The following is a 26,354-nucleotide window of genomic DNA, read 5'->3' as shown; positions in this document are numbered from 1 at the left end:
CTCCTTTTGACTAGGAATAAAACCTCCAAGGTGGGATTCTCTGAAACCCTGCCGGGTCGGAGAATCCCCGGGGGGGGTGAATCCCGCTCCGTTGCTCCGACGCTGGCTGACGTATTCTTCATTCTTCGGCACCAGTTTTCGGGCAGGGGCGGGGATCACGCCACGCTGGTCGGGGGCCATTGGCAGCGGCCCACCAGGCAATTCTCTGGGCCCCGATGGGCCGAGCGGCCATCGGTTTCTGGCCAGTCCTGCCAGCGTGGATTGGACATGGTCCCACACAGCGGAACCTGGCAGTTAAGTTGGCTGGTGCGGTCCTCAAGGGGCGCAGGGGGATCCGCCCCCGGGGGGGAGGGGCCCACGGTGGTCTGGCCTGCGATCGGGCCCACCGATCTGCGGGTGGGCCCATGCTGTGGGGGCATTCCTTCCTCCCGTGCTGGCCCATGTAGGGCTCAGCCATGGCCGGCGCAGAGAAGACACCCCCCCCTGCGCATGCTCCAGAATATGCGGCCGGTCTGCACATGCGCTAAACCATGCTGGCGGTTCTGTGCATGCGCTAACTTGCGCAATTCCTTCGGCGTCGCTGGCGCGGGCAACCCCTCCGGTGGCACCGGCCTAGTCCCCGGAAGTGCACAGAATTCTTAACTTCTGATCGGCCCGACACTGGAGTGGTTCGCACCGGTTTATACGCCGGCGTTGGACCATCGCGCCAGAATGGGAGAATCGCGCCTCTATGTCCAGCAGTATGGACAGCCAGGGACTCGTTTTAGCGTCTCATCCAAAGAAGGCATCTCCAACAATACAGTACACCCTCAGTACTGCACTGGAGTGGCAGTATGCATTTATGAGCTCTCGGTTCTGGGACCCACAACCTTCTGACTGAGGAATGAAGAGTGATACCGAGTTAGCCATTGATGGCACTTACACCAAGGCGCGATTCAGCAGTCAAAGGTTAAAGTCTGCTTTTTGGCACGTTTTGCAGGCTGTTTCTTGGCGCTGCAGCATTATTCCCTGGTGCCTTGCCGGTTTTTTTGGTCGGGGAGTTTCTCTTTGATGAGGTACTCGGAGAGATTTCTTGCTGCCATGCTGAGCTCGCCAACAGAACGATTCCTTGCAGTTTGGGGTGCCATTTGGACCGTCTGCCCCAATCTCAACACACCCCCCCCCCTTTCAAGCCCCACCCCCCTTCATAGAATCATAGAATTTTTTACAGTGCAAAAGGAGGCCATTCGGCCCGTCGAGTTTGCACCGGCTCTTGGAGAGAGCACCTCACTTAAGCCCACACCTCCACCCTTTCCCTGTAACCCAGTAGCCCCACCTAACGTAGGGGCAATTTAGCATGGCCAATCCACCTAACCCTGCACATCTTTGGACTGTGAGAGGAAACCGGAGCACCCGGAGGAAACCCATGCAGAAACGGGGAGAACATGCAGACTCCGCACAATCAGTGACCCAAGCTGGGAATCGTACCTGGGACCCTGGAGCTGTGAAGCAACTGTGCTAACCACTGTGCTACCGTGCTGCCCTTCACCCCGCAACCTTCTCTTGCCCCCTGGAATCCCCCCCCCCTCAACCCCATGCCTGATTTCTGGCAGTGCCCCAAGCACCCTGGCAGTGCCACCTGGCCATCCTAACATGGTAGCACTTTCAAGCTGCTCAGATGGCACTGCCAGGGTGCCTGGGTGGCACTGCCAAAGTGTCCAGGTGCCAGGATACCATTCTGCTCTGTCCCCAAGCACCCGGGCCTGCGGGACCCCTGAGGTGCTATTATGCTTGGTCCACATTTGTGGAAACCAGTGCTAAACGGTGCTCTGTCAAGGTCTTTTAGGTGTAGTGGTTGACTCTTGGCGCCGGGTGAAATGGCTGGCAGGTATTTAAATGACGTTCATAGCTTGTTTAAATATGCAGGTGTGGATCTCGTCCTTACTGGGCGAGATCCAGGTTGCGGTGGGTGGTGTGAGTCGGATGACTCGCTATTGGCCTGGCAAGGAGTCTAATTTGGGGCTCTCGTGTGATTCACTCATTGCGTCCTGATCCGCGCCGGGCACAACATGGCTGCTGAATTGCCCCCCAAACTAATTATTTTGTAGAAAATGTGAATCTTCTTTTTTTTCGTAGTCCAGTGAAGCGTGCTGCTCATACTGTTCTTGAATTATCAGAATGTTTGTTTCTATTTGTGCCACCTCCCAACACAGCATGTGTTAGTTGTTAAAAATCAACATTTTAAATTCTGTTGCTTTGTTACAATTTTAGTGGATGTTGTATGTTTCACTGCTATTATGGTAAATGTTGTCTTGCCCTTGCAGATCTTTGTTCCACAAGTAAAGGAGAAAGGTTTCTGCATGAACAAGAAGTCAAGTTCTTTGCTAAGGTACAGAGGAGGAAACTGGTGAAATATTTGTGAAGAATCAATGTATATAGCGGAGTTGGAGAAATGTTTTCGCGGCTGCGTTTTATGCTTCCCCACTGTCACTCCTGCCCCATCCCACCCTTCCCCACCTGTGCGCTTCATCCCGTTGTTGGCAGTGATTTATCTCTGGGTTCATCGGCAGCAACCCCCCAAAGGACATTTCCCAAGCCACACTTAACTCTCTCCTGGTCTCCTGATCTCGTCTCTCCCCCCCCCCCCCCCGCCTCACCGCTCTCATCAAAACCACCAACTGGAGTGGAGCTTTGCCTTAAAGCAATTAACGCTGTTCCTAGCATTAAATTTCTGCAGCACAGCCGTTTGGATCAAGGGTAGGCCCTGTGGACATTTTAGCTGGCGGTGGTGAAGGCGGGGTCAGGGGTGGGGGTGGGGAAGCTAGAGGAAGGAGTTGGGTGGGAACAGGGTCTACAGTGCTCCATAAAATCCATCCATCCCCTGCACCTTGTTCATACGTCCCTGCGAGTCACCAATGCAAAATATCCTCCTTTCATGTATCAGACCTCCAGCTGTGGCGGATTCACAATATACTTCATAATGGCATCCATGACTTATTGGAGCTGATCCTAAAACGTATGGGCCCGGGATTCTCCGGCCGTTCGCTAGCAGCAGGATTCTCTGGAAATCACGGAGACATTTAATGTTGATAATTCAAATGCTAATTAGATCCATTCACCCCCCCCTTCCAGAAAATAACATGTTGCCATTGAATATATCAGTAGTTTGATACAGAACATGTTGTAAGTGTAGTATGCTTAGGAGGAACAAATGATTTTGGTTCCTGATGGTTCCTGAAGACAGGCACACTGGAGTTTTTCCGCACACCGTGGGCGGAATTCTCCGATGTCCGTCGCAATGCCCGGGACCGCCGGCCAAAAACGGCGCTGATGACTCCGGCGTTGGGCCCCGCAAAACATCGCGTATTCTCCGGGCCCGAATGGGCCAGCAGCGGCGTTACGGAATTCACGTCGGTTTCACCCGCTGCGGAAGTGGCGCGTCGGCCGCCCGGCAAGACATCACATAAAGAGCCCCCCCCCCCCCCCCCAAACCCACCGGCACTCGCAGTATGTCAGTTCTCTCTCTGTCAGTTCTATCTCTCTCCCCACCTGTCACCCACCTCCACGCTGAATGGCGTCAACCATCAGCACTGGTTGACGCCGTTAAATACCTACTTTGATTAACGCCGACGTGACCCATGGCCACGTTGGCGGGACTTCGGCCCATCCAGGCCGGAGAATAACAGCAGCACATAAAACCGTGGCATCCCGCCGGCCCCCGCCATTCTCCGAGGCGGGCGGCGGGATTGGCGGCACGCCGACTTCTGGCGGGTGGGAGAATTCTGGATATGGCGGGAGCGGGATTCTCGGCGGCCCCGGGCGATTCTCCGACCCTGCGTGGCGTCGGAGAATTTCGCCCCATGTTTGTGTCTGTTGCAGAGTAATTGATAAAGGTTTGAGTGGTAAGGTTATTCAACAGCTCTGTTACTGTTGCATCATGTGACTACCGGGAAACTAGAAGGCAAATCTGGTGGATCTTTTCCCCTCTAGTTAACCAGCTGCTGGATGTTCGTCTTGAGTGACTTGCACACTGAATGTTGTTCATTTTTATAGGTGGTTCTCCCTTTAATTGATCAATACTTTAAGAACCATCGCCTGTACTTCCTGTCTACTGCAAGTAGCCCTCTCAGCAGTGGGGGTCATGCATCAAACAAGGAAAAGGAGATGGTAACAAGGTAATACTTGGATGTGTTTTTTTCCATTGCGGGTAGAGAGGAAATCATGTGTCACACCTTGCAGTATGGTTTGCTTATTATTGCAGCAAGTAACTTAGTAGGGCAGCACGGTTAGCACTGCTGCCTACGATGCTAAAGACCCGGGTTCAATCCCAGCCCTGGATCACTGTCCGTGTGGAGTTTGCACTTTCTCCCCGTGTCTGCGTGGGTTTCACCCCCACAGCCCAAAGGTGTGCAGAGTAGGTGGATTGGTCACGCTAAGTTGGAAACAAAATAATTGGGTGCTCTAAATTTTAAAAAAATGTCAACTTAGTGTAGGAAAAGCCAGGTAACACACAATTTCTTAATTGCAGACGTATAACAATTGTGCTGACTATATCAACACAACCTGACGTCGGGCCCAACCTGATATGGTGCAGTTTCGACTTGGATTTTGGTTTATGCTGAACAGAGACTCTGTCTTACCGAGCAGTCCCCCTGGCCAGCTGAGAACATAGAACATACCGTGCAGTAGGAGGCCATTTGGCCCTTTGAGTCTGCACCCGACCCACTTAAGCCCTTACTTCCACCCTATCCCAATAACCCATCCTAACCTTTTTTGGTCACTACGGGTAATTTATCATGGCCAATCCACCTAACCTGCACATGTTTGGACTGTGGGAGGAAACCAGAGCACCCGGAGGAAACCCACGCAGACACGGGGAGGATGTGTCGACTCCGCACAGACAGTGACCCGGCAGGGAATCGAACCTGGGACTCTGGTGCTGTGAAGCCACAGTGCTAATTACTTGTGCTACCGTGCTTCCCAGGCTGGCAGGCTGGTATTGAGGCAAAGTACCGCCAATGCTCCTCATTACCTGTCCATCTTTCCAGCTCCCTTCCTGTGTCCTTTTGCTTCTGGGGTAGCACTGTTGCTTCACAGCTCCAGGGTCTCGGGTTCGATTCCTGGCTTGGGTCACTGTCTGTGCGGAGTCTGCACATTCTCCCCATGTCTGTGTGGGTTTCCTCTGGGTGATCCAGTTTCCTCCCGGAAGTACTGAAAGACGTGCTGTTCGGTAATTTGAACATTCTAAATTCTCCCTCGGTGTATCCGAACAGGCGCCGGATTGTGGCAGTTCGAGGTTTTTGCTTTCAGCCTGTAATGGTTTTCACTATAGATTCATCCAGGCCTCAAGAACAACCCTGCAGGTTCAGAAATGAGCAGTAGGCAGCATTTCTGGAGAAAGAGAGAGAGAGAGAGATAGACGCTCAAAGCTACTTCTCTGAGAGGCCAGGATCAGACTGTCCCTTCCTGCGATCTCTAAAAACTATCCCACATAGGTAGGACCGAATCACCACCTGTCGGCGTGCAGGATACAGCCTTTTGCTAATTCGTTGGTCACCAGATAACCAATCAAACCAAATCCTTCCAATCTCTCTTGGGTGCCAATAAGTCTGAGTTCTGCTGTTCAAAAGCTATATCTCCAATGTAATAATAATAATAATCGCTTATTGTCACAAGTAGGTTTCAATGAAGTTACTGTGAAAAGCCCCTGGTCGCCACATTATCATGGCACCCACCTAGGGCAGCACGGTAGCACAAGTGGTTAGCACTGTGGCTTCACAGCACCAGGGTCCCAGGTTCGATTCCCTGCTGGGCCACTGTATGTGCGGAGTCTGCACATTCTCCCCGTGTCTGCGTGGGTTTCCTCCGGGTTCTCCAGTTTCCTCCCACAGTCCAAAGAAGGACAGGTTAGGTGGATTGGGCATGCAAATTTCCCTTAGTGTCCAAAAAGGTTAGGAGGGCTTATTGGGTTACGGGGATAGGGTGGAAGTGAGGGCTTAAGTGGGTCGGTGCAGACTCGATGGGCCGAATGCCCGCCTTCTGCACTGTATGTTCTATGTTCTACTCCAGCGCCTGTTCGGGGAGGCCAGTACAGGAATTGAATCCGTGTTGCTGGCCTTGTTCTGCTTTACAAGCCAGCAGTTTAACAGTGTACTCTTTTGCAACTTTGGAGTTCCTCACTTCCTCTGCTCGACTTAAAGGTATATGCCATTACATATCCATGGACCAAAAATGATAAACGCAAAGTAAAATAAATGGGAAATAAGGGAATCACAGGAAGGCCCCTTACATAGAAATGTTCAAAATTAAAAGAAACCTAAATGAAGAATGTAGAGAGAAAGTGATACCATTGGCGGTAGGTGGAGAACCAGAGGACACAAAGGTGGTTGGCAAAAGGACATGAGAAAACAAATATTTAATGCCGCAAATATTTATGATCTTGGACTCAGTCCCTGAAAGTTTCAATGTTGGCTTTCAAAAGGATAATTGGATAAGCACCTGAAGAAAAAAAACTATTGTCAGGCTGTGGGGAAAGGGTGGGGGAGTAGAACTAGCTAAGTTGCTCTTGCAGAGAGCATGGAATGGAATATACCTAATGGCCTCCTTTTGTGCTGTTCCCATGCTGCATGTTTGTAAAGTAACCAAAATGTTGCTCAGTGCAATTCCTAGGCAAGCAGTCTAGAAAATCCCCATGTCACTATTTGACCTGTACTGAGTTTGTCAACCTCACCTCGGGTTGCTTAGGAGCTCTGCACCCAAAGATAAGTGTTTCTAAGTAGGAGCTTCACTTGAAGGGAGCATGAGTCGTAATTAGGTAATGTCTTACAATAGTCTGATACATGCTCCTATCAAGCAAAATTGGGATTGCTGAGATTATCCATTGACCTCAACACCTCTAGGTTAGCGAGAAAAAGGAATCAGTTGGGGTTCCTACCTCTGAAAGTTCTCCAGTGATTCCTGCTGAGAAGGTACCTACATGAATGAGAATTGTAAACAGGTCTAGGCTCATCCACCATTTTGGCTTTGATCAAACAGTTCCTGCCACCCATTGTCAAGACTTACATGTGGAGAATGGGCTGTTGCTACCCAGAAAGGGTACCCAGTATTTATTGTCATAGATGCCCTGAAAGTGTTAAGAGGCATCTTCATTGCGTTGAATGGGTGTGGGCCAGACTTAGGAGGTGCCCCTTCCCAAAGGATTTCTCTAAACCAAATGGATTTTTGTAATAATCCAACATCTTTTTGAGACAGCTCACACGTGACCATACTTATTGCATTGAACTTCAAACCTTGCCCTGGGGGAAATACACACGGTGGAACAGTGGTTAGCACTGCTATCTCACAGCGCCAGGGACCCACATTGATTCCGACCTCGGGTAACTGTTTGTGCCGAGTTTGAGCCTTCTCCCCGTGTCTGCGTGGGTTTCCTCTGGGTGCTCTTGTTTCCTCCCACAGTCCAATGATGTGCAGGTTAGGTGGATTGGCCATGCTAAATTGCCCCTTAGGCTGGGGTTACAGGGAGGGGAATTGGGCCTAGGTAAGGGTGGTCTTTCGAAGGCTTGGTGCAGACTCTATGGGCCAAATGACCTCCTTCTGCACTGTAGGGATTATATGATTCCATGATGTACAACCTCTAGATTGTTAAACCAATACTGTAAGGATAAGGCTCACTCTTAACAATCACGCCATGACACACATTTAAACAATCCAATTACCAGAGTAAAAGTGTGCCATGGGGCTTCACAACACTGAACAATCATAGATGTGTTGTTCACAGTGCCAGGTAAGCAGGTCACCTGTACCCGGTTGCCCGGTTAGCTGAGAATGATAAGAATACAAGGTAACTGGAGGATTATTCGTGCAAATGGCAGATATGGCTTTTTTTTGCACTTTTAAACAAATAAAACAAAAGTGAATAATAACTAAAAGGTTTAAAGGTATTGGTGACAGATCAGACAACAAATCATTTTTTATTTTTAGAAAAACCTAATTTTAAACTAAGATTTTGATAAGGGCAGGACTCAGAAATAGGGGTATGCCATTCGATAGCCCCACTTTGCTGTCTGCCCTCCATAAACCGTGATTCTGATATCTGGCAAGAATCTATCCAACTCAGCCTTGAATCAATTCAATGACCCGCTTTCAGGGGCTCAGTTAAATGGCCAGAAATTCCTGAGCTGGCTTCATGAGGTTTTGCTGCGGTAAATCTATTCCTTTTATAATAATAATCCTTATTCATGTCACAAGTAGGCTTACATTACGACTACAATGAAGTTACTGTGAAAATCCCCCAGTCGCCACATTCCGGCGCCTGCTCGGGTACACTGAGGGAGAATTCAGATTGCCCAAATTACCTAACAGCACAGGCGGAATTCTCTGATAATGGACTCAGTCCAAAGATGTGCAGGTTAGGTGTATTGGCCATGCTAAATTGCCCTTAGTTTAGATGGGGTTACAGGATTACAAGGTTAGGGTGGAGGGTGGGGTTAAGTACGGTGCTCTTTCCAAGAGCCGGTGCAGACACGATGTGCCGAATGGCCTCCTTCTGCACTGTAAATTCTATGAAATAATGGGGCTATGTCCCTACAACTGTGAGAAAACGGGAGGGAATCAGTCTGGACTTTCCTGGAGAAAGTCCAGAGTGATTGTCCTACCTGAAAGGGGCTAGCAGGGCACTGGAGTCATCCTCGCAGCTCCGGGGCCCTGCACTTCTGTCCAGGGATCCGCGCTTGCACGAGGCAGTGGCCCCGTGCAACATGGTGGAACCACACAGCGGACCGGCCCCAAGAATATAGGCCCCCCCAGATCGCGCATGCCCACCGATCGGTGGCCTCCGATTGCAAGCCTGGCCGTCCTGGAGGCCCCCACCGGTGACGGCCGTGGACTGGGTCCACAGCCGCCACTACCGAGCTCCCGCCAGGTGGAACCATGAGTGAACCACACCGGCGGGAACTCGGCCAGTTGTCGGCGGAGAATCGCTGTTGGGACCTCTTTCAATGGCTCCTGACCGGTGCCGCGTCAAACGCGCATGCCCGATTAGCTGTGATTCTCTGGTCCCTGGAGAATTGCGGGAGTGGCGTCGGACCCAATCGTGGGTCTGACGCCAATTCCCCGCACTGAGCCCGATTTCGGCACGGAGGCTCGGGGAATCACGCCCCACATCTTTCCGGATTTGTGGGAGGAAACTGGAGCACCCGGAGGAAACCCATGCAAACACAGGGAGAACGTGCAGACTCTGCACAGACAGTGAGCCAAGTCGGGAATTGAACCTGGGACCCTGGCGCTGTGAAGCAACAGTGCTAACCCACTGTGCTATCGTGCCGCCCTTTTGTTTACATACTAACAATTATGCGGGGTATTTAAAGAGAGCATCTGTATTTATGTTTTTATTCCATTTAAAAAAAAGGAAACTTATTAATATATAACTTATTGTCTTATTTATCCTGGCAAACTATTATGGTCGGCATATAAGTGAAATTTTGCACTGCACATCATTAAGAACAGAAGCATTCATATATTGCATCAGGTTCTTTTGCCCATTATTTGAAAAAATAAATGAACCTGTTTATGTTAAATAGGCGGAAATTTGTTAAATTATGAATGAAGGAATCTGAAGTGAACATACAAATATTTTCTTCACTAACGTCACAATTTGCCATTTCCAAGAAGGAAATGATGATGCAGTCATATAGTTAACTTACTCTGTGATTAGAGTGCCACCTTTTGACAAATGTTGGTAAAACGTTGAATAATTTCACCAGTAGAAATGGGATAAGAAAAATAGGTAAATGGAGTGACTAATGTGGAAAATATGTTTATTTTACTTTGGAAAATAAATGCATAATTTTGAAAATTAAATGATCTGGCTATGAGAACATTGACATTTGATTACTACAATCCTCTTTGTAATATGGAAGGAGAAAAGAAAACATTGGTGTTTTAAATATATCTTTGGAAAACCGATTCAACGTCAAATACCTTTAATCGATAAGAGTAAAGATCTCCCAGCCATGAAAAAGAGCTTTGTTTCACATAGTATATGTGAATGTGTTAGCGTACTGTTCTCTACTGGTGGTTCCTGTTGCAAATGAAATTTTAACCTTGGGCCGGCCATCAGAGAGGGGTGCAGAGAAAATGCCGAGCACTTCTCATGGGACAACGAGAGATCAAGTTGCTCTGCCTCAGTTGGCATTCCCTCTTGCAGCTGATCGTGTAAGATGATGGCTGAGGGCTTGGAGCAGGTCACATTCCCAGGCCCTCAGCCGGAGGATGATGTCTGATCAGAGTGCAGAGAATCTGAAGGATGTTAGGAATTAAGGTTAACGTGTGGTATGGGGAGAGATTTTGAAGAAAGAATGTACACCTGTTCCAAAGTCTCTTATGTCTCTGATCAAATTTTACTGTTCAACTGATGTGAAATTTGACTGACTTTATAGCAAAACAGCTCCTTTGCTTTAATGAACTTTTATTTTTATTAACACATAGAAGCTGCTTTTTCATTTTAATAAAAGCTTTGCTCTTGGCTTTGCATACACTGTACAATCTTGTGTTAGAGACTCATAATCCAGACCATAACGTGTCCCCAGAGCTCCAAATGGTCCCACACTGTGTAGTTCTGATTTTTTTTCTTGAAAGACTTCTTTCTTCATGGTGTCAGATTAATCAATAGGCTTTTATTTCAGCCGTTTCCTTTTTCTGTTTTGTTTCCCCTCTATTCTTCCTTCTCTCCACTTCAGCCTCTTCTGCAAACTTGGAGTGCTTGTCAGACATAGGATATCACTGTTTGGTAAGCTGAAGCATAAACGACTGAAGCATGGCAGCCTATTGTTTTCTCACCGTGTACATGTTCTGATTTGTGGTTTGACCTTTTGCACGGCTGGTTTAGCATGTTGTTGTGTTCGGCTGCTAGGGATGCTGGTCACTTTTTCCCTATTTCCTGCCCTTCCAGTTAATCTGATACTTCCTATAGATATTTATGGTGCCTCTTCTCCCCCCCCACCTGTTTTCATCACTGTCACTTTTGGTTATTGATCTTTAGTCCCCTTGCCTGCTGTGGTTCCTTAAAATCTAAGGTTCATCATTTAACTATCATACAGAAAGCATGATATTTTATCGGTCTCATTGGTTAAAAGTTTGTGTTTGTGCATCAGTGACAACTGCTGTATGTTACAGTCTTTCAAATATTTGTGCTAATATAGATGTCAGTCGTCTGTTTCATTTGCTATACATGTTCAGCAAACACCAAATACAACCAGCCATGCATCACACTGCAGTTCCTTTGCCTTCTAAACAGAGGCCATCCAAAATGATTAATTGTGGTTCAGGCGTATTGAAGTGATGGCCGGTGGTCCTGTTAATCATGTTACAAGGTGAAAATGGTGATATTATAGCTGTAGGAAGACCTATTTAGCAACTTGGGGAGACATTGTAAACTGCTATTAACGCCATATCGTGGGGGTTTTCCCCACTCTTCTGTCAAGGTTATGGTGAGGGTTACGATCAAGTCAGGAGCTGTCAACACTGAAATAGAACACCTGTTTTACCCAATGGAACTATGCAGCAAGATTTCACTCTTGGTAACAGAACACTAACCAAATTGTATATAGAACAAATTAAACAAAGCGAATGTGAGTGAGTTAATAGCTTTTAAATGCATGTGTTAGGCAATCTTTCCCCAAGACTCCTGTTAGAAGGCGCATTAATTTTAAAGTTGTTTACTTCTGGAGGGTCCACACATAAGTATGTCAAAGTCCTCAGGAGAATTCTCCTCAGTTCCAGCTATTCTCAGAGATAAAACTTCCATTTATCATCTCTTGATTGTGAATACATCAGTCCCTTGTTCTGGTTACTTTTCTAATACTTCCAAACAAATCTACTTGTTACTTTATTTAGCCTATGTCTGTGTGGAAGACCACTGTAGATTCTTCCACTAGTTTCAAACCAGACTATCTTCCCGTTTTCTTTCCTTCACAAAATTCAAACTTAGATAAAGTCTTGTCTGCATTCCACAGAATCAATGATTAAGGTTTTTTTTAAACTCTGTTTACCGTGCAGGCCTATCGAACGGTCACTTATTTGGTTATCATCGCTCAGTGGGTTGCAAACCACACAAGGCCCAAACTGCAACTAACTCTCTCGACAAATACCCCAACCAGCTGAAACCAGAGAACTCCCGTAAGCTTCACTTATCTCCACGACAACGTAGCCTGCACAGCTACCCTCAAATTGACCTTTAAGTTAATTGTCTCTCATTTACGATCTCTTCTCTGATCTAATGAAGTAAATGGATTTTACAGCTTTTCAGGGTTCGCTGAATGTTTTTAAACCAAATTGAACCAACTCCCAAAACAAAAACATCTCTCGACTGCCATTACAGCAAGGATTGCAGAGGAAATATGGTGGAGTAGTGGTATTGTCACTGAACTAGTAATCCAGAGACTGAGCATAATTCTCTGGGGCCCAGGGTTTCAATTCCACCACAGCAGATGGTGAAATTTGAATTAAATAAATAACTGGAATTAAATGTCTAATGATGACCACAAAATTATCATTGCTTGTCATAAAAAACCATCTGGTTCACTAATACCATGTAAGGAATACCATGTTGCTCAGGGGCTGGTTTAGCTCACAAGGCTAAATCGCTGGCTTATAAAGCAGACCAAGCAGGCCAGCAGCACGGTTCGATTCCCGTACCAGCCTCCCCGGACAGGCGCCGGAATGTGGCGACTAGGGGCTTTTCACAGTAACTTCATTGAAGCCTACTCGTGACAATAAGCGATTTTCAGGAAGGAAATCGGTCATCTTTACCTCTCTGGCCTACACGTGACTCCAGACCCACAGCAACGTTGTGGATTCTTAAATGCCCTCTGAAATAGCCTAGCCATGCACTCAGTTGAAGGGCAATTATGGATGGGCAAATGCTGGCTCAGACAGCGACGCCCACATGCAATTATTTAAAAAAACATGTCTTGAGTTCATTACATAAATAAGTTGATCTATAGATTTGTCTCATCCTATCTGACTTTATTAAACAAACATAGGTCACCTATTGAACAACGATTGCTTTTAAATCTCCAGTGTCTAAAATTTTAATTACCTCATATTTACAACTTTAATATTCCCAGTACTAAAACTTAACCTCTAAAATATTAACATGAACTATGATCCATTAACATGAACCATTTTGCAACACGAGGATTTGGGGAACATCCACAATAATCCAACCCGTGTACTTCCGCTCCAGGAGCCAGGCTTGCCCTTTTAAAGCACATGCACAGATTTAGGTGAAGACTCGAGACTGAATGTAAAAAGTCTATTTAAAATCCAGCACCGGGATGCAATGAGGCTTTTGAAGGTCCAGTCACTGATGTCAGGCCAAGATCTGGTAATTAGACCTTTCGTAGCCTGGGCAATCTCTAGCCAAATGTGGGAAAATCTGAAGAATTTGGTCTGCGAGCATTCTTTCTAAAGATAATATTGACAAAGAGAATTCCGGTTTAAAAAAAAGGCAAACTGCCCTATACCTTGCATGTTCCCCTCCCAGTATGGTTGAAGCTTCTTTATGCCGTCACTAGGAGGTAACAATCCGAAGGTACAGATTTATCATTTGTGGCATTTTCCAGGGACTTATTAACCTCCATTTTGCTGCACAGCAAATATTATTTATTTTCCGCGCAACACATGGTACTGCTAAAGTTGACAATGGTTTCGCACTGTCTGCCAAAGCAGACATTTTGCCCCTCATTGTAAATCAATGTTATTTTTTTACTGCAGGGAATGATGCCACATCCATTGTAAACTGTCTTCACATATTGGGCCAGACTTTGGATGCCAGGTAAACCACTCAATCCGTGTTGTTTAGATAAACATGCAGCAAGAATTTTCAATTGCAGCCCGTCCGCCGAACGCGTCGTGGGCGCCTCAAGTTAAAATTGTTTCCTGGGTCCCTTACAGCAATGGGAGTAGCTTCAGCTGGATCCTCACAGCCGACTTCAGACCACACCACATTGTTGCAGATTGTGTTGCAACCTTCGACGTGCAGCTGGATTGTAAACCCCACCTGACCTTATTACAAGGTGTCCAGACTTGAACCTGAGCCTGGCCCAGTTAAAAGTGTGTGTATGGGTGGATAAGAAAGATAGTATGTGGTGGTGGGAGGGATGGCTTTGCTATAAGCAATCCTGTACCTGTGTTTTCCGTTTTATTGCTTTCTTTCCAGCAATCCACAAATGAAAGGCTGTGATAATTTCAGGCATCATGAGCAGTAACATTGAATGAAAGCCCTTCAGCAAAGCAATCAAAATGGTCGAGTGCTTCTCAGTGGTCACCGTCAGGTGGATTGTCTGGCACCTGTTTAAAAAGTAAAATCTTGCCCCGATAGTGAACTTTTTATTTGCATGATAAATATTATTTTGAATCCAGTGATGCACAAATGCTAATGGACTTGCTGCCTTGTGAAGTTAGCTGCCAGACTATCAAAGAATAACATTGTCAGGAACTTACTGAATTTGTGCAACTTTCAAACTGCAGAAATTGAATTTCAGTGGGATTATTGGACAGGGTGAGACAAATTGTGATTTTGCAACTCTTCCTTTCCCCTTCCCAGAAATTTGATCGCCTCCAATATACTTTTATTGTGATGTTAGCTGCTAATATGGCGATGCAGCAAAATCACAATCAGAGATGGGAAGATACACAGGCCGGGATTTTGTCAGGTCAACAAGGGTCTTGCCTCCAGTTGGAGGACCAGTCAGGAACCCCCATCGGTTCTGTCGGGAAATCCCAAAAGATTCAAGTGCCCGTTGGGCACTTAGGTGGTTACCATTGGGCCTTCCCAACGACCTGGGTACCCGATGGTGGAAGTTCCGCCTGCTGGGAGCTGCCAGCCAACTAGTTCCGCATGCCGTCAGGGCCAGCAGTGACAGCTGTAGCAATGAGTCCGCCATTCTACATTTAATGTGAGGTGAGACCAGAGTGACTGCCTTGGATATCAAGGTCTCATTAGACTGAGCATGGTATTGAGGGGACCTAGCAAAGCTGCAGTCAATGGGAATTAGGGGAATATCTCTCCATTGATTGGAGTTACACCTGGCACAAAGGAAGATGGTTGTGGTTGTTGGAGATCAATCATCTCAACTTCAGGACATCACTGCCGGATATCTTCAGGGCAATGTCTTGGCCCAAACATCTTCAGCTGCTTCATCAATAACTTTCCTTCATAAGGTTAGATATGGGGATGTTCGTTGATGATTGCACAATGCTCAGAACCATTTGCAACTCCTCAGATACTGAGGCAGTCCATGTCCATTGCAGCAAGACCTGGACAATATCCACACTTGGGATGACAAGTGGCAAGTAACATTTGTGCCACACAAGTGCCAGGAAATGACCATATCCTACAAGAGAGGATCTAACCACTACCACTTAACATTCAATGGCATTGCCATCACTGAATCCCCCCCCATCATCAACATCCTGGGGGTTACCACTGAGTAAAAACTGAACTGGACTAGCCATATAAATACTGTGGCTGTAAGAGCAGGTTCAGAGGCTAGGTATCTTGAGGTGAGTAACTCGCCTCCTGACTCCCCACAGCCTGTCCACCACCTACAAGGCACAAGTCAGGAATGTGATGAAATACTCTCCACTTGACTGGCTGAGTACAGCTCAAATTAACACAAAAGAAACTCAACGCCATCCAGGACACTTGATTGGCATCCCTTCCACAAGCATTTACTACTTCCACCATCAACGAACAGTGGCAGTGGCATAAGATTTGGGAAGCACGGTAGCATTGTGGATAGCACAATTGCTTACAGCTCCAGGGTCCCAGGTTCGATTCTGGGTTGGGTCACTGTCTGTGCGGAGTCTGCACATCCTCCCCGTGTGTGGGTGGGTTTCCTCCGGGTGCTCCGGTTTCCTCCCACAGTCCAAAGATGTGCAGGTTAGGTGGATTGGCCATGAGAAATTGCCCTTAGTGTCCAAAATTGCCCTTAGTGTTGGGTGGGGTTACTGGGTTATGGGATAGGGATAGTCCTAACAGCACTGTGGGTGTACTTATACCACATGGACTGTCGTGGTTCAATAACTCAGCACTACCTTCTGAAAGGCAATTAATAGTAGGAAAGGAATGCTGGCCAAACCAGCGAAGCCCACATCCAATAAATTAATAAATAAATGAGGCCCACGATCATTGTGGGATCCCAGACCAAATGTGAGTGATGTTGCAATGGGCGCGTACTGAGTGAGGATTACTGGGGGTGTGGGGGGGGGGGGGGGGGGTGTTGTCGGCGAGCAGGCTTCCCTTTCCTGATGTCGGGTCTCTTGACTGGACAAAGTGTCTGAAAATGAGAGATTGTCAAGGTAGGCCGCTGGTAAACCTGACAGGGTTAACTAGACGGCCTTCCAAGGGTGTGGGAATGCCATGTGGTCTCCGCTTAATGCCTGAGGCATAACTAAATTGTAGTGATTATAGGTGGCAATTGGCTGATTAATGAAACTAATCGTCAACCCGCTGACGGCTGGGAATCCATCCTGCGTCCGCCCCTCCGACCAAATAGGGGGGAATATTTTGCCACTCCGAGAGCTTGGACTGCTTGTTGACCACCTCTAAATGATTGTCTTGTTTTACGTAGAACGGTGATGAAGACTGGCCTGGAGTCTGTTAAACTGGCTTTACGGGCCTTCTTTGAAAATGCAGCAGAGGATTTGGAAAAAACCATTGAAAACCTTAAATTGGGTCAGTTCACTCACACGAGGATGCAGCCAAAGGGAGTGACCCAGATCATCAATTATACCACCGTGGCACTGCTGCCAGTCTTGTCGTCGTTGTTTGAACATATTGGACAGCACCAGTTTGGAGAAGATCTGATTTGTATGTTTTCACTCTTTTTAGAGCTGTTTGCCTATAGTCTCTTGATTAATCTAATCTAGCAATGATTGCCTGTGACATTTTTTTTGGAAATTTATTTGTGCCATAACATGATGAATTTGCAATGGTTCATCTATCCTTCAGTGTGGTGTCCTCCAAAAGGCCACAATGACTCATGGGACTAGAGTTTATGCTTCCTCACCAACATGTTTGAAGGCTTTGGGAGGGCACATAAAATACAGCAGGTCACCAACTTCCCTACTGCCCTCAACCTGTCTAAACTTTTAAGATGGCTGGGAGGCATTGGGCAGTCCGCCTGCTCCTGGGCTTATTGAGGCTCTTAAGAAACTAATTAATGGTCACCTAAAGGCCTAACCACCCCCCCCCCCCCCCCCCCCCTCAACACTGCACCCCACCACCGTTATTTTACAAATGACAGGGAAGGCCCACGCTTGTTGGGCAAGGCTGACAGTTTTAGCTGAACGGGCTGGTGTCAGGCGGGGGTGGGGGGGGGAACCACCATTGCGGGTCCCCTGAGCCAATGAGGGGCATCCTTCCCTGAAGGTCACAGTCCCCCACCTACCCTCCTTCCCATCTTTGGAGCTCCCCAGACTCTTGATAGTTTAATTGCAGTAAAGGTATATTCCCATGAAGGGAAAGGTAAAGCAAACAGATTCAGAGATCTCTCTGGATGACCAAGGAGATAGAAATTACAGATAAAGTGTGTTTATGACAGGCGTCAGGTGGATAATACAATTGAGAACCAGGTCTAATATAGAAGATTGAGAGGGGAGTTGAAAAAGCAAATATTAGAGGCAAAGAGACTGGCAGCTAACTAAAGTTAATCCAAAAGTCTTCTGTATAGACATGTAAATAGTAAACATGTGGTAAGAGGAGGCGTGGGGTGCGATTCGTAACCAAAAGGTGGATTTACGCATGGAGTCAGGGAGCATATCTAACATATTAAATGAATGCTTTGCATCTGTCTATAATAAGAAAGAAGATGCTGCCCATGCCATCGTGAAAGAGAAGGTAGTTCAGACACTTGAAGGGTTTAAAACTAATCATTCAATAAGCTGTCTGTACTTAAAGTTGATACAACAGCAGGACCAGATGGGATGCATCCAAGGATACTGAAGGATGTGAGAGTGGAAATTGCGGAGGAACCGGTCACATTTTACAATCTTCCTTGTATTCTTCTGGATGGTGCCAGAGGATAGGAGAATTGCAAATGTTATAATCTTGTTCAAAAAATGGTGTAAAGATAAGCCCGTTAACTGAAGGCCAGTCAGTTTAACCTCAGTAGTTGGGGAACTTTTACAACTGATAATTTTGGGAATAAAGTTAAGTCACTTGGGGAAATATGCGTTAATTAAGAAACACCAACATGGATTTGTTATGGACAAATTATGCTTAACTAACTTTCTTGTGTTTTTTGATGAGGTAATAGAGAAGGTTGATGAGGGTAATATTGTTGATGTGATGTACATGGAACTCCCAAAAGGCATTTGATAAAGTGCCACACAACAGTCTTGCGAGTAATGTTAGAGGTCATGGAATAAAAGGGACAACTGCTTCATGGTTACAAAATTGACCCGAGTGGCAAGAAGCAAGGACAATTGTTTTTCAAACTGGAGGAAGATTTATCATGGAGCCCCCTAGGGACCGGTGTTATCACTCCTGCTCTTCCTGATAAGTATTAATGATGGGACCTGGGTGTACAGGGCACAGCTGATGTGAAACTATGTTGTGAACCATGAGGAGGAAAGTGTAGAATTTCAGAAAGACGTACACAAGTTGGTGGAATGGTGGACAAGTGACAGATGAAATTTAATGCAGAGAAGTGTGAAGTGATTCATTTTGACAGGAAAGACACGGGGAGCCAACATAAAATAAAGGGTACAATTCTAAAGGATTTCAGGAGCAGAGGGAATAGGGTGTATGTGTATAAATCATTGAAGGCGGCAGGGCAGGTGGAGAGCATGGATAAGAAAGCAAATGGCATCCTGGGTATAGAATACACAAACAGGAAAATTAGGTTAAACCTGCATGAGACAACTGGAGTATTGCATTCAGTTCTGCGCACCTCGCTTTCGGAAGGATGGGAAGGCCTTCCTGAGGGTGCAGAAAAGGTTCATGCGGACGGTTCCAGGGATGAAGAACTTCAACTATGTAGAAGCACGGGAACAGTTGAGACTATTTTCCTTGGAGAAGAGAAGTTTGTGAAATGATTTGATAGAGTTATTCAAAATCATGAGGTGTATGGGCAAGGGTAGATGAGGTGAAAGGAGAAACTGATCTCTTTGGAACATAGAACATTACAGCGCAGTACAGGCCCTTCGGCCCACGATGTTGCACCATCCTGTGAAACCCTTCTAAAGTCCCTCTCTACACTATACCCTTATCGTCCATATGCCTATCCAATGACCATTTGAATGCGTTTAGTGTAGGCGAGTCCACTACTGTTGCAGGCAGGGCATTCCACACCCTTACTACTCTCTGAGTAAAGAACCGACCTCTGACATCTGTCCTATATCTATCTCCCCTCAATTTAAAGCTATGTCCCCTCGTGCTGGACATCACCATCCGAGGAAAAAGGCTCTCAATGTCCACCCTATCTAATCCTCTGATCATCTTGTATGCCTCAATTAAGTCCCCTCTTAACCTTCTTCTATCTAACGAAAACAGCCTCAAGTCCTTCAGCCTTTCCTCATATGATCTTCCCTCCATACCAGGCAACATTCTTGTAAATCTCCTCTGTACCCTTTCCAATGCTTCCACATCCTTCCTATAATGTGGCGACCAGAACTGCACACAATACTCCAAATACGGCCGCACCAGAGTTTTGTACAACTGCAACATGACCTCATGGCTCCGAAACTCAATTCCTCTACCAATAAAAGCTAACACACCGTACGCCTTCTTAACAACCCTCTCAACCTGGGTGGCAACTTTCAGGGATCTATGGACATGGACACCGAGATCTCTCTGCTCGTCCACACTACCAAGAATCTTACCATTAGCCCAGTACTCTGCCTTCCTGTTATTCCTTCCAAAATGAATCACCTCACACTTTTCTGCATTAAACTCCATTTGCCACCTGTCAGCCCAGCTCTGCAGCTTATCTATGTTCCTCTGTAACTTATAACATCCTTCTGCACTGTCCACAAATCCACCGACTTTAGTGTCATCTGCAAATTTACTCATCAATCCTTCTACGCCCTCCTCCAGGTCATTTATAAAAATGACAAACAGCAACGGCCCCAAAACAGATCCTTGTGGCACACCACTGGTAACTGGACACCAGTCAGAGCATTTCCCATCAACCACCACTCTTTGTCTTCTATCAACTAGCCAATTTCTGATCCAAACTGCTAAATCACCCTGAACCCCATGCCTCTGTATTTTCTGCAATAGCCTACCGTGGGGAACCTTATCAAACGCTTTACTGAAATCCATATACACCACATCAACTGCTTTACCCTCATCCACCTGTTTGGTCACCTTCTCGAAGAACTCAATGAGTTTTGTGAGGCACGACCTACCCTTCACAAAACCATGTTGACTATCTCTAATCAAATTATTCATTTCCAGATGATTATACATCCTATCTCTTATAAACCTTTCCAAGACTTTTCCCACAACAGACGTAAGGCTCACTGGTCTATAGTGACCGGGGTTATCTCTACTCCCCTTCTTGTACAAGGGGACAACATTTGCTATCCTCCAGTCCTCTGGCACTATTCCTGTAGACAAAGATGACTTAAAGATCAAAGCCAAAGGCTCAGCAATCTCCTCCCTAGCTTCCCAGAGAATCCTAGGATAAATCCCATCTGGTCCAGGGGATTTATCTATTTTCACACTTTCCAGAATCACTAACACCTACTCCTTATGAACCTCAAGCCCTTCTAGTCTATTAGCCTGTATCTCAGTATTCTCCTCGACAACTTTGTCTTTTTCCTGTGTGAATACTGACGAAAAATACTCATTTAGCACCTCTCCTATCTCCTCGGACTCTACGCACAACTTCCCACTACTGTCCTTGACTGGCCCTACTCTTACCTTAGTCATTCTTTTATTCCTGACATACCTATAGAAAGCTTTAGGGTTATCCTTGATCCTACCTGCCAAAGACTTCTCATGTCCTCACTTGGCTCTTCTTAGCTCTCTCTTTAGAGCCTTCCTAGCTAACTTGTAACTCTCAAGCGACCCAACTGAAACATCACGTCTCATCTTCACATAAGCCTCCTTCTTCCTCTTGACAAGTGTTTCAACTGCTTTAGTAACCCATGGTTCTCTCACTCGACCACTTCCTCCCTGCCTAACAGGTACATACTTATCAAGGACACGCAGCAGCTGTTCCTGGAACATGCTCCACATTTCCATTGTGTCCATCCCCTGCAGTTTTCCTCTCCAGGCGATGCATCCTACGTCTTGCCTCATCGCATCATAATTGCCTTTCCCCCAGCAATAACTCTTGCCCTGCGGTTTATACCTATCCCTTTCCATCGCTAAAGTAAACGTAATTGAATTGTGGTCACTATCACCAAAATGCTCACCTACCTCCAAATCTAACACCTGTCCTGGTTCATTACCCAGTACCAAATCCAATACGGCCTCGCCTCTTGTTGGCCTATCTACATACTGCATCAGGAAACCCTCCTGCACACATTGGACAAAAACGGATCCATCTAAAGTACTCAAACTATAGTGTTTCCAGTCAATATTTGGAAAGTTAAAGTCCCCCATAACAACTACCCTGTTATTTTCGCTCCTATCCAGAATCATCTTTGCAATCCTTTCCTCTACATCTCTGGAACGTTTCGGAGGCCTATAGAAAAGCCCTAACAGGGTGACCTCTCCTTTCCTGTTTCTTAACTCAGCCCATACTACCTCAGTATTCGAGTCCTCATCAAATGTCCTCTCAGCCACCGTAATACTGTCCTTGACTAACAATGCCACCCCTCCCCCTCTCTTACCACCTTCCCTGAACTTACTGAAATATCTAAACCCCGGCACCTGCAACAACCATTCCTCGCCCTGCTCTATCCATGTCTCCGAAATGGCCACAACAGTCAGGTACTAACCCATGCCGCAAGCTCACCCACCTTATTCCGGATGCTCCCGGCATTGAAGTAGACGCACTTTAGACCACCTTCCTTCCTGCCGGTAGGATTGTGGACCAGAGGGCACAGGTTTCAGGTACTTGGCCAGATGAGGGTAAACATTTTCAGCAATGCAGCAATTGGTTATCATCGGGAATGCTCTGCCTCAGAGCGTGGGACAATTGTTAGGGACAATTGCGGATTTCAAAGGGAATTGGCTCATTATCCAAAAAGAAAAGAGGTGCTGGGCTGTGGGGGAAAGGCAGGGGAGTGGCAATAGGTGAATTGCTCATTCAGAAGGCCTGTACAGACACAAGGGGCCAAATGGCCTCCTTCTGAAATCTGTGATTTCAGTCTGGCTAAAATCATACAGAGAATACCTCTTCTAATTCAAACTTTAATTGTATTTTGAAATGCAGTATTCTAGTTACCTGAGGGCTTTGCTCAGTCTGCATTGAGGTCACACCAGTTTAATTTAATGTGTTTAACAAAGGCATTGACAGGTAAAAGAATATCAGCATATCAACAATAAATGTATTCTACTTTATAAGGGTTAACAGGGATGCTTAAAATCTGCAGTGTGCAAGAAACACAAGACAGCGATTTAGTGTTAGAGGCAGATCAGTTGTTACCCTGGACCCAAAATGCAATGCCGCCAAATAGATTGATCAAACTGACTTCAACAGCTCAATTCGATGCTCAGGTTCACATCTCATCATTCAGATTGAACTGGCCACCTTCCATTCTACAATACGGCAGTGGACAAAACAGTCCTGTCCTTTGAGTGAACTCTTCCGCCGCCCAGATCAATCTATCCGTGCTCCGTTGTCTGGTTCAATAAATACAGTCATCCATTTTTCTTAGAATTACGGCAAGTGACCAATCCAACAAAATACTCACGTGGCAAAAGCACAATTATATTTGGATGACACCCCACCCCCCACCCCGAGAAAGAATGGAACCTGAGGACTATAAATCTTACATCAGCTCAGGCACAGCTGTGAAGGGAGTGTGTTCTGCAGAGTTTCTGATTATTGCTATTAGAGTATGAGGAATTACCAGCAGTATGAGAACAGAAACAGGATATTAGGTAGTTGCTCTTGAATATTTTACATTTTCAGTGCTTGCATTTATCACACAGCAAGTAAGTAAAACAACTTCAGTGGAAGTGCTCAAAATAAGGAACACGAGGAGTCATTTTCTGGAACATACTGCTTGTGAAGCGAAGCTCAAAGAAACGTGCTGCTAATGCAAGAGCGTGCACTGATCATTTTTTTTCCATTTAAGGGGTAAATTAGCGTGGCCAATCCATCTACCCTGCACATCTTTTGTGTTGTGGGGGGTGAGACGCACGCAGAGACGGGGAGAATGTGCAAAATCCGCACAGACAGTGACCCGGGGCCGGGATCGGAGCCAGGTCCTCGGCGCCGTGAGGCAGCAGTGCTAACCACTGCACCACCGTGCCGCCTGTGCAATCTTGAAATTGATTCCCACTGCGCAAACATGGACAATGCCAGGAAAGCAGATTTTGTTCAGATAGACCTGTTCAGATTATACCTTCTAGCGCGGACCAGTACAGTTTAAAGTCATCAACAAGGAAGATCCATAACACACTGAAGCTCCTTTCAGGGAAAACGATGACCAATTTTTTAGATATCATTTTTTTTAAAAACATCTCCGGTTAATAGCACAAGCCCTCTCAGCTCCAGGAACATCTGCACCGCGGATAAACCTGTGACCACTTAAGAGTGGATGGAGGGTAAATATTTTATCACTTCAATCACAATGAGTCGGAGAATTAACATGCTGGTGGCACTCTTCTTTTGCAGTGGATGACGTGCAGGTTTCTGGTTACAGAATATTAAGCAGCTTATATGCACTGGGTACGGGGAAAAGCATATACGTAGAAAGGTAAGCAAATAGCCAGTGGAAATATTAAACCGTAGACAGCTTGTATCTAAGAGTTACTTGTATTGTGGTAACATATGCCGTTGTTTCTCAGGAGTCATCCTCAAAGACATTACCTGCAATACAGCGGATTCCTACATTATGTAACAGGATTGTCTTGAGTTTATGTGGTTCATCAGTGGCATCTCAACCATTAAAAAGTAACACCAAAATAGTTATAAAGAATTTAAGAATAATTTACTATCTTAAGTCTCTAAATTGTGAACAATAAAAGGAATAAACATTTGTGTAAAAGGAAGTAAAGAAAGACTTCCGTCCTCAACCACCGGATGTCTCAAAGCATTTCTTTGCAGCAAATGAAGTGGATTTTGATGTTTTGTCACTGTTGTAATGTAAGGAATTCAGCAGCGTATTTGCGCTCGCCAAACTGTCACAACCTGATAATGACCCGATAATCTGTTCTTTCATGATGTTGACTGTAAATACTGGCCAGGTTAGGTGGATTAGACATGCTAAATTACCTTTAGTGTCCAAAAAGGTTAGAAGGGGTTGTTGGGTTACGGGGTAGGGTGGAAGTGAAGGCTTAAAGTGGGTCGGTGCAGAGTCGATGGGCTGAATGGCCTCCTTCTGCACTGTGTGTTCTATAAGACCAGGGATAATTCTCCTGCTCATCTTCAAAGTAGCGTAGTGGGATCGCTGAGAGTAACCTGAGCAGACAGGTGGGCCTCGCTTTAACACCCTCAACTGACAGACCAGCTCCCACCCCGCAGTGCAGCACTCCCTCAGTACTGTAATGGAGGGTCGACCTTCATTTTTATGCTCAAACCCTGGAGTGGGAATTGAACCCGGAACCTTGTAACCTGAAGGCGAGAGTGCTGTCACCTCAGCAATGGCTAACGACATTTAGCAACTTTGACGACTTTGGGAAGTCCCAAAGCAATTTATAGCCAATGAATTTCTGTTGGAATGTGGTCGTCGTTGTAATGCTGGAAACACGCCAATTTATTTTTGCACAAAACGCTCCTCTTGAGGTTCCCGGTCGAGCATTGCTTTTCAAATGTAATTTTAAAAAAAAGTTAACATGGCTCTCTATGAGAACAAGAGCCACCTCAGATATCCTGAGGTAAAAAATTAATCACTAATTTATTTATTTTTACTTTCTTAAGATATATCTCTGTTCCTCTGGCCTTCAACCTTACTATTTTGCCTGAAATATCAGCCCTTGTAAAGATTGAGTTGGTTGACATGGCAGTCGCTACATTCTTTAAAGAAAATTAATTGTTTCTCAAAATGCCGTTAAGTGCATTCTGAGTGTAACTGTTTCCTTTCTCTTAATTTCCATCTTAGTTTGGTTTAGTGTGAGAAGATATTGATTTCAAAACTACTTATATTAAACATATTTTTATGCCTCAAAAGCTTCACAGGGGCACCGTTAGCTGAACTTTGACACTGAGTCAAAGGATGATATATTAGGCCAGATGACCCAAAGCTTGGTCAGAGTGGCAGGTTTCAAGGAGCAAAGGAGCAGAGAAAGAGATGGATAAGGAAGGAATTCCAGAGTTAAGGGCATAATCAACACCTTTTTTCTAGCAAATTTGCAGACCAACAAAGCTGTTTCCTGATTCCTGTTAATTTTATTGTCGTTTGTGCAATTTTTCATCTGCAGGCAGCGGCCAGCACTGGGTGAATGTCTGGCAGCCTTTGCTGGGGCCTTTCCAGTCGCATTCCTAGAAACTGACTTGAATAAGCACAATCCATTCTCAAGTTACAACACCAAGGCACCAAAGGATCGAGCCGGTACAATAACTCTCTGTGCAATTTTCGTTCTTGGCTATTCCTTCATTTGATCCTGTGCAACCTTTAAAGGCCAACAGATGCACTGATGCAATGCTCCTAAGTTCCACAATTTTGTGCTGCATAATGGTAGGGCCTGGGTGCAGACAGCAACGTTTATGGAACTAATGCCATTAATGTTGTGACATACCTTTAAGGAGCGTCCCTTAAATTGCTGCCTATCACCATATACCACAAAACAGGATGTGATGTGTATTCCAATGTACCTTGCAGGTGGAACAGAGCAACAATCTGACAGGTCAGATGTGTCTACATAGGAACTGAGAAATTAGGAGCAGAAGTAGGGAATTCAGCCTTCGAGCATGCTCCGCATTCAATAGGATCATGGCTGATCTCTTCCTGATCTTAAATCCACCTCCCACCAGTTGCCCATATGTTCTTTAGCCGTTTTTTATTGGGTTGTCTGCTACATAGCCTTCTAGTTACCATTGTCTTATCTTTCAAAAAAGCACCCACATTATTGTTTACCAATCCTTGTATGATTGATACATTTGTGATAAATAGAAGAATGTAAAAATTAAATGACCCTGGCGGTGTAATTAAATGAAGCCACTAAACTCATGCTTTGGTGCTTCCTCTATAAAGAGAATAATTGTCGCCTGCAGTTCATTTGAAATATGACAATGAGGCTGGGAAAT

At 45.8% G+C, this 26,354-nt stretch overlaps 1 protein-coding gene across 4 annotated transcripts in view; it reads left to right on the top strand.

The window, feature by feature from the left end:
• ryr2a (ryanodine receptor 2a (cardiac)) overlaps window positions 1-26,354 on the top strand; it is a 936,900-nt gene that overhangs the window by 710,501 nt on the left and 200,045 nt on the right. For all 4 annotated transcript variants that reach the window (XM_038814319.1, XM_038814304.1, XM_038814294.1 and 1 more), the window contains 7 exons: window positions 2,304-2,368; window positions 4,033-4,154; window positions 10,716-10,765; window positions 13,753-13,813; window positions 16,614-16,852; window positions 23,784-23,865; window positions 25,529-25,659. In XM_038814319.1, the coding sequence (XP_038670247.1) occupies window positions 2,304-2,368; window positions 4,033-4,154; window positions 10,716-10,765; window positions 13,753-13,813; window positions 16,614-16,852; window positions 23,784-23,865; window positions 25,529-25,659 (750 nt within the window). The remainder of the gene's footprint in view (window positions 1-2,303; window positions 2,369-4,032; window positions 4,155-10,715; window positions 10,766-13,752; window positions 13,814-16,613; window positions 16,853-23,783; window positions 23,866-25,528; window positions 25,660-26,354) is intronic.

The sequence above is a fragment of the Scyliorhinus canicula genome, chromosome 1, assembly GCF_902713615.1.
Source record: "Scyliorhinus canicula chromosome 1, sScyCan1.1, whole genome shotgun sequence".
NCBI classification, from domain to species: Eukaryota; Metazoa; Chordata; class Chondrichthyes; order Carcharhiniformes; family Scyliorhinidae; genus Scyliorhinus; species Scyliorhinus canicula.
Note: the sequence above shows the minus strand (reverse complement) of the source record. Positions and strands in the feature narration are given on the sequence as shown.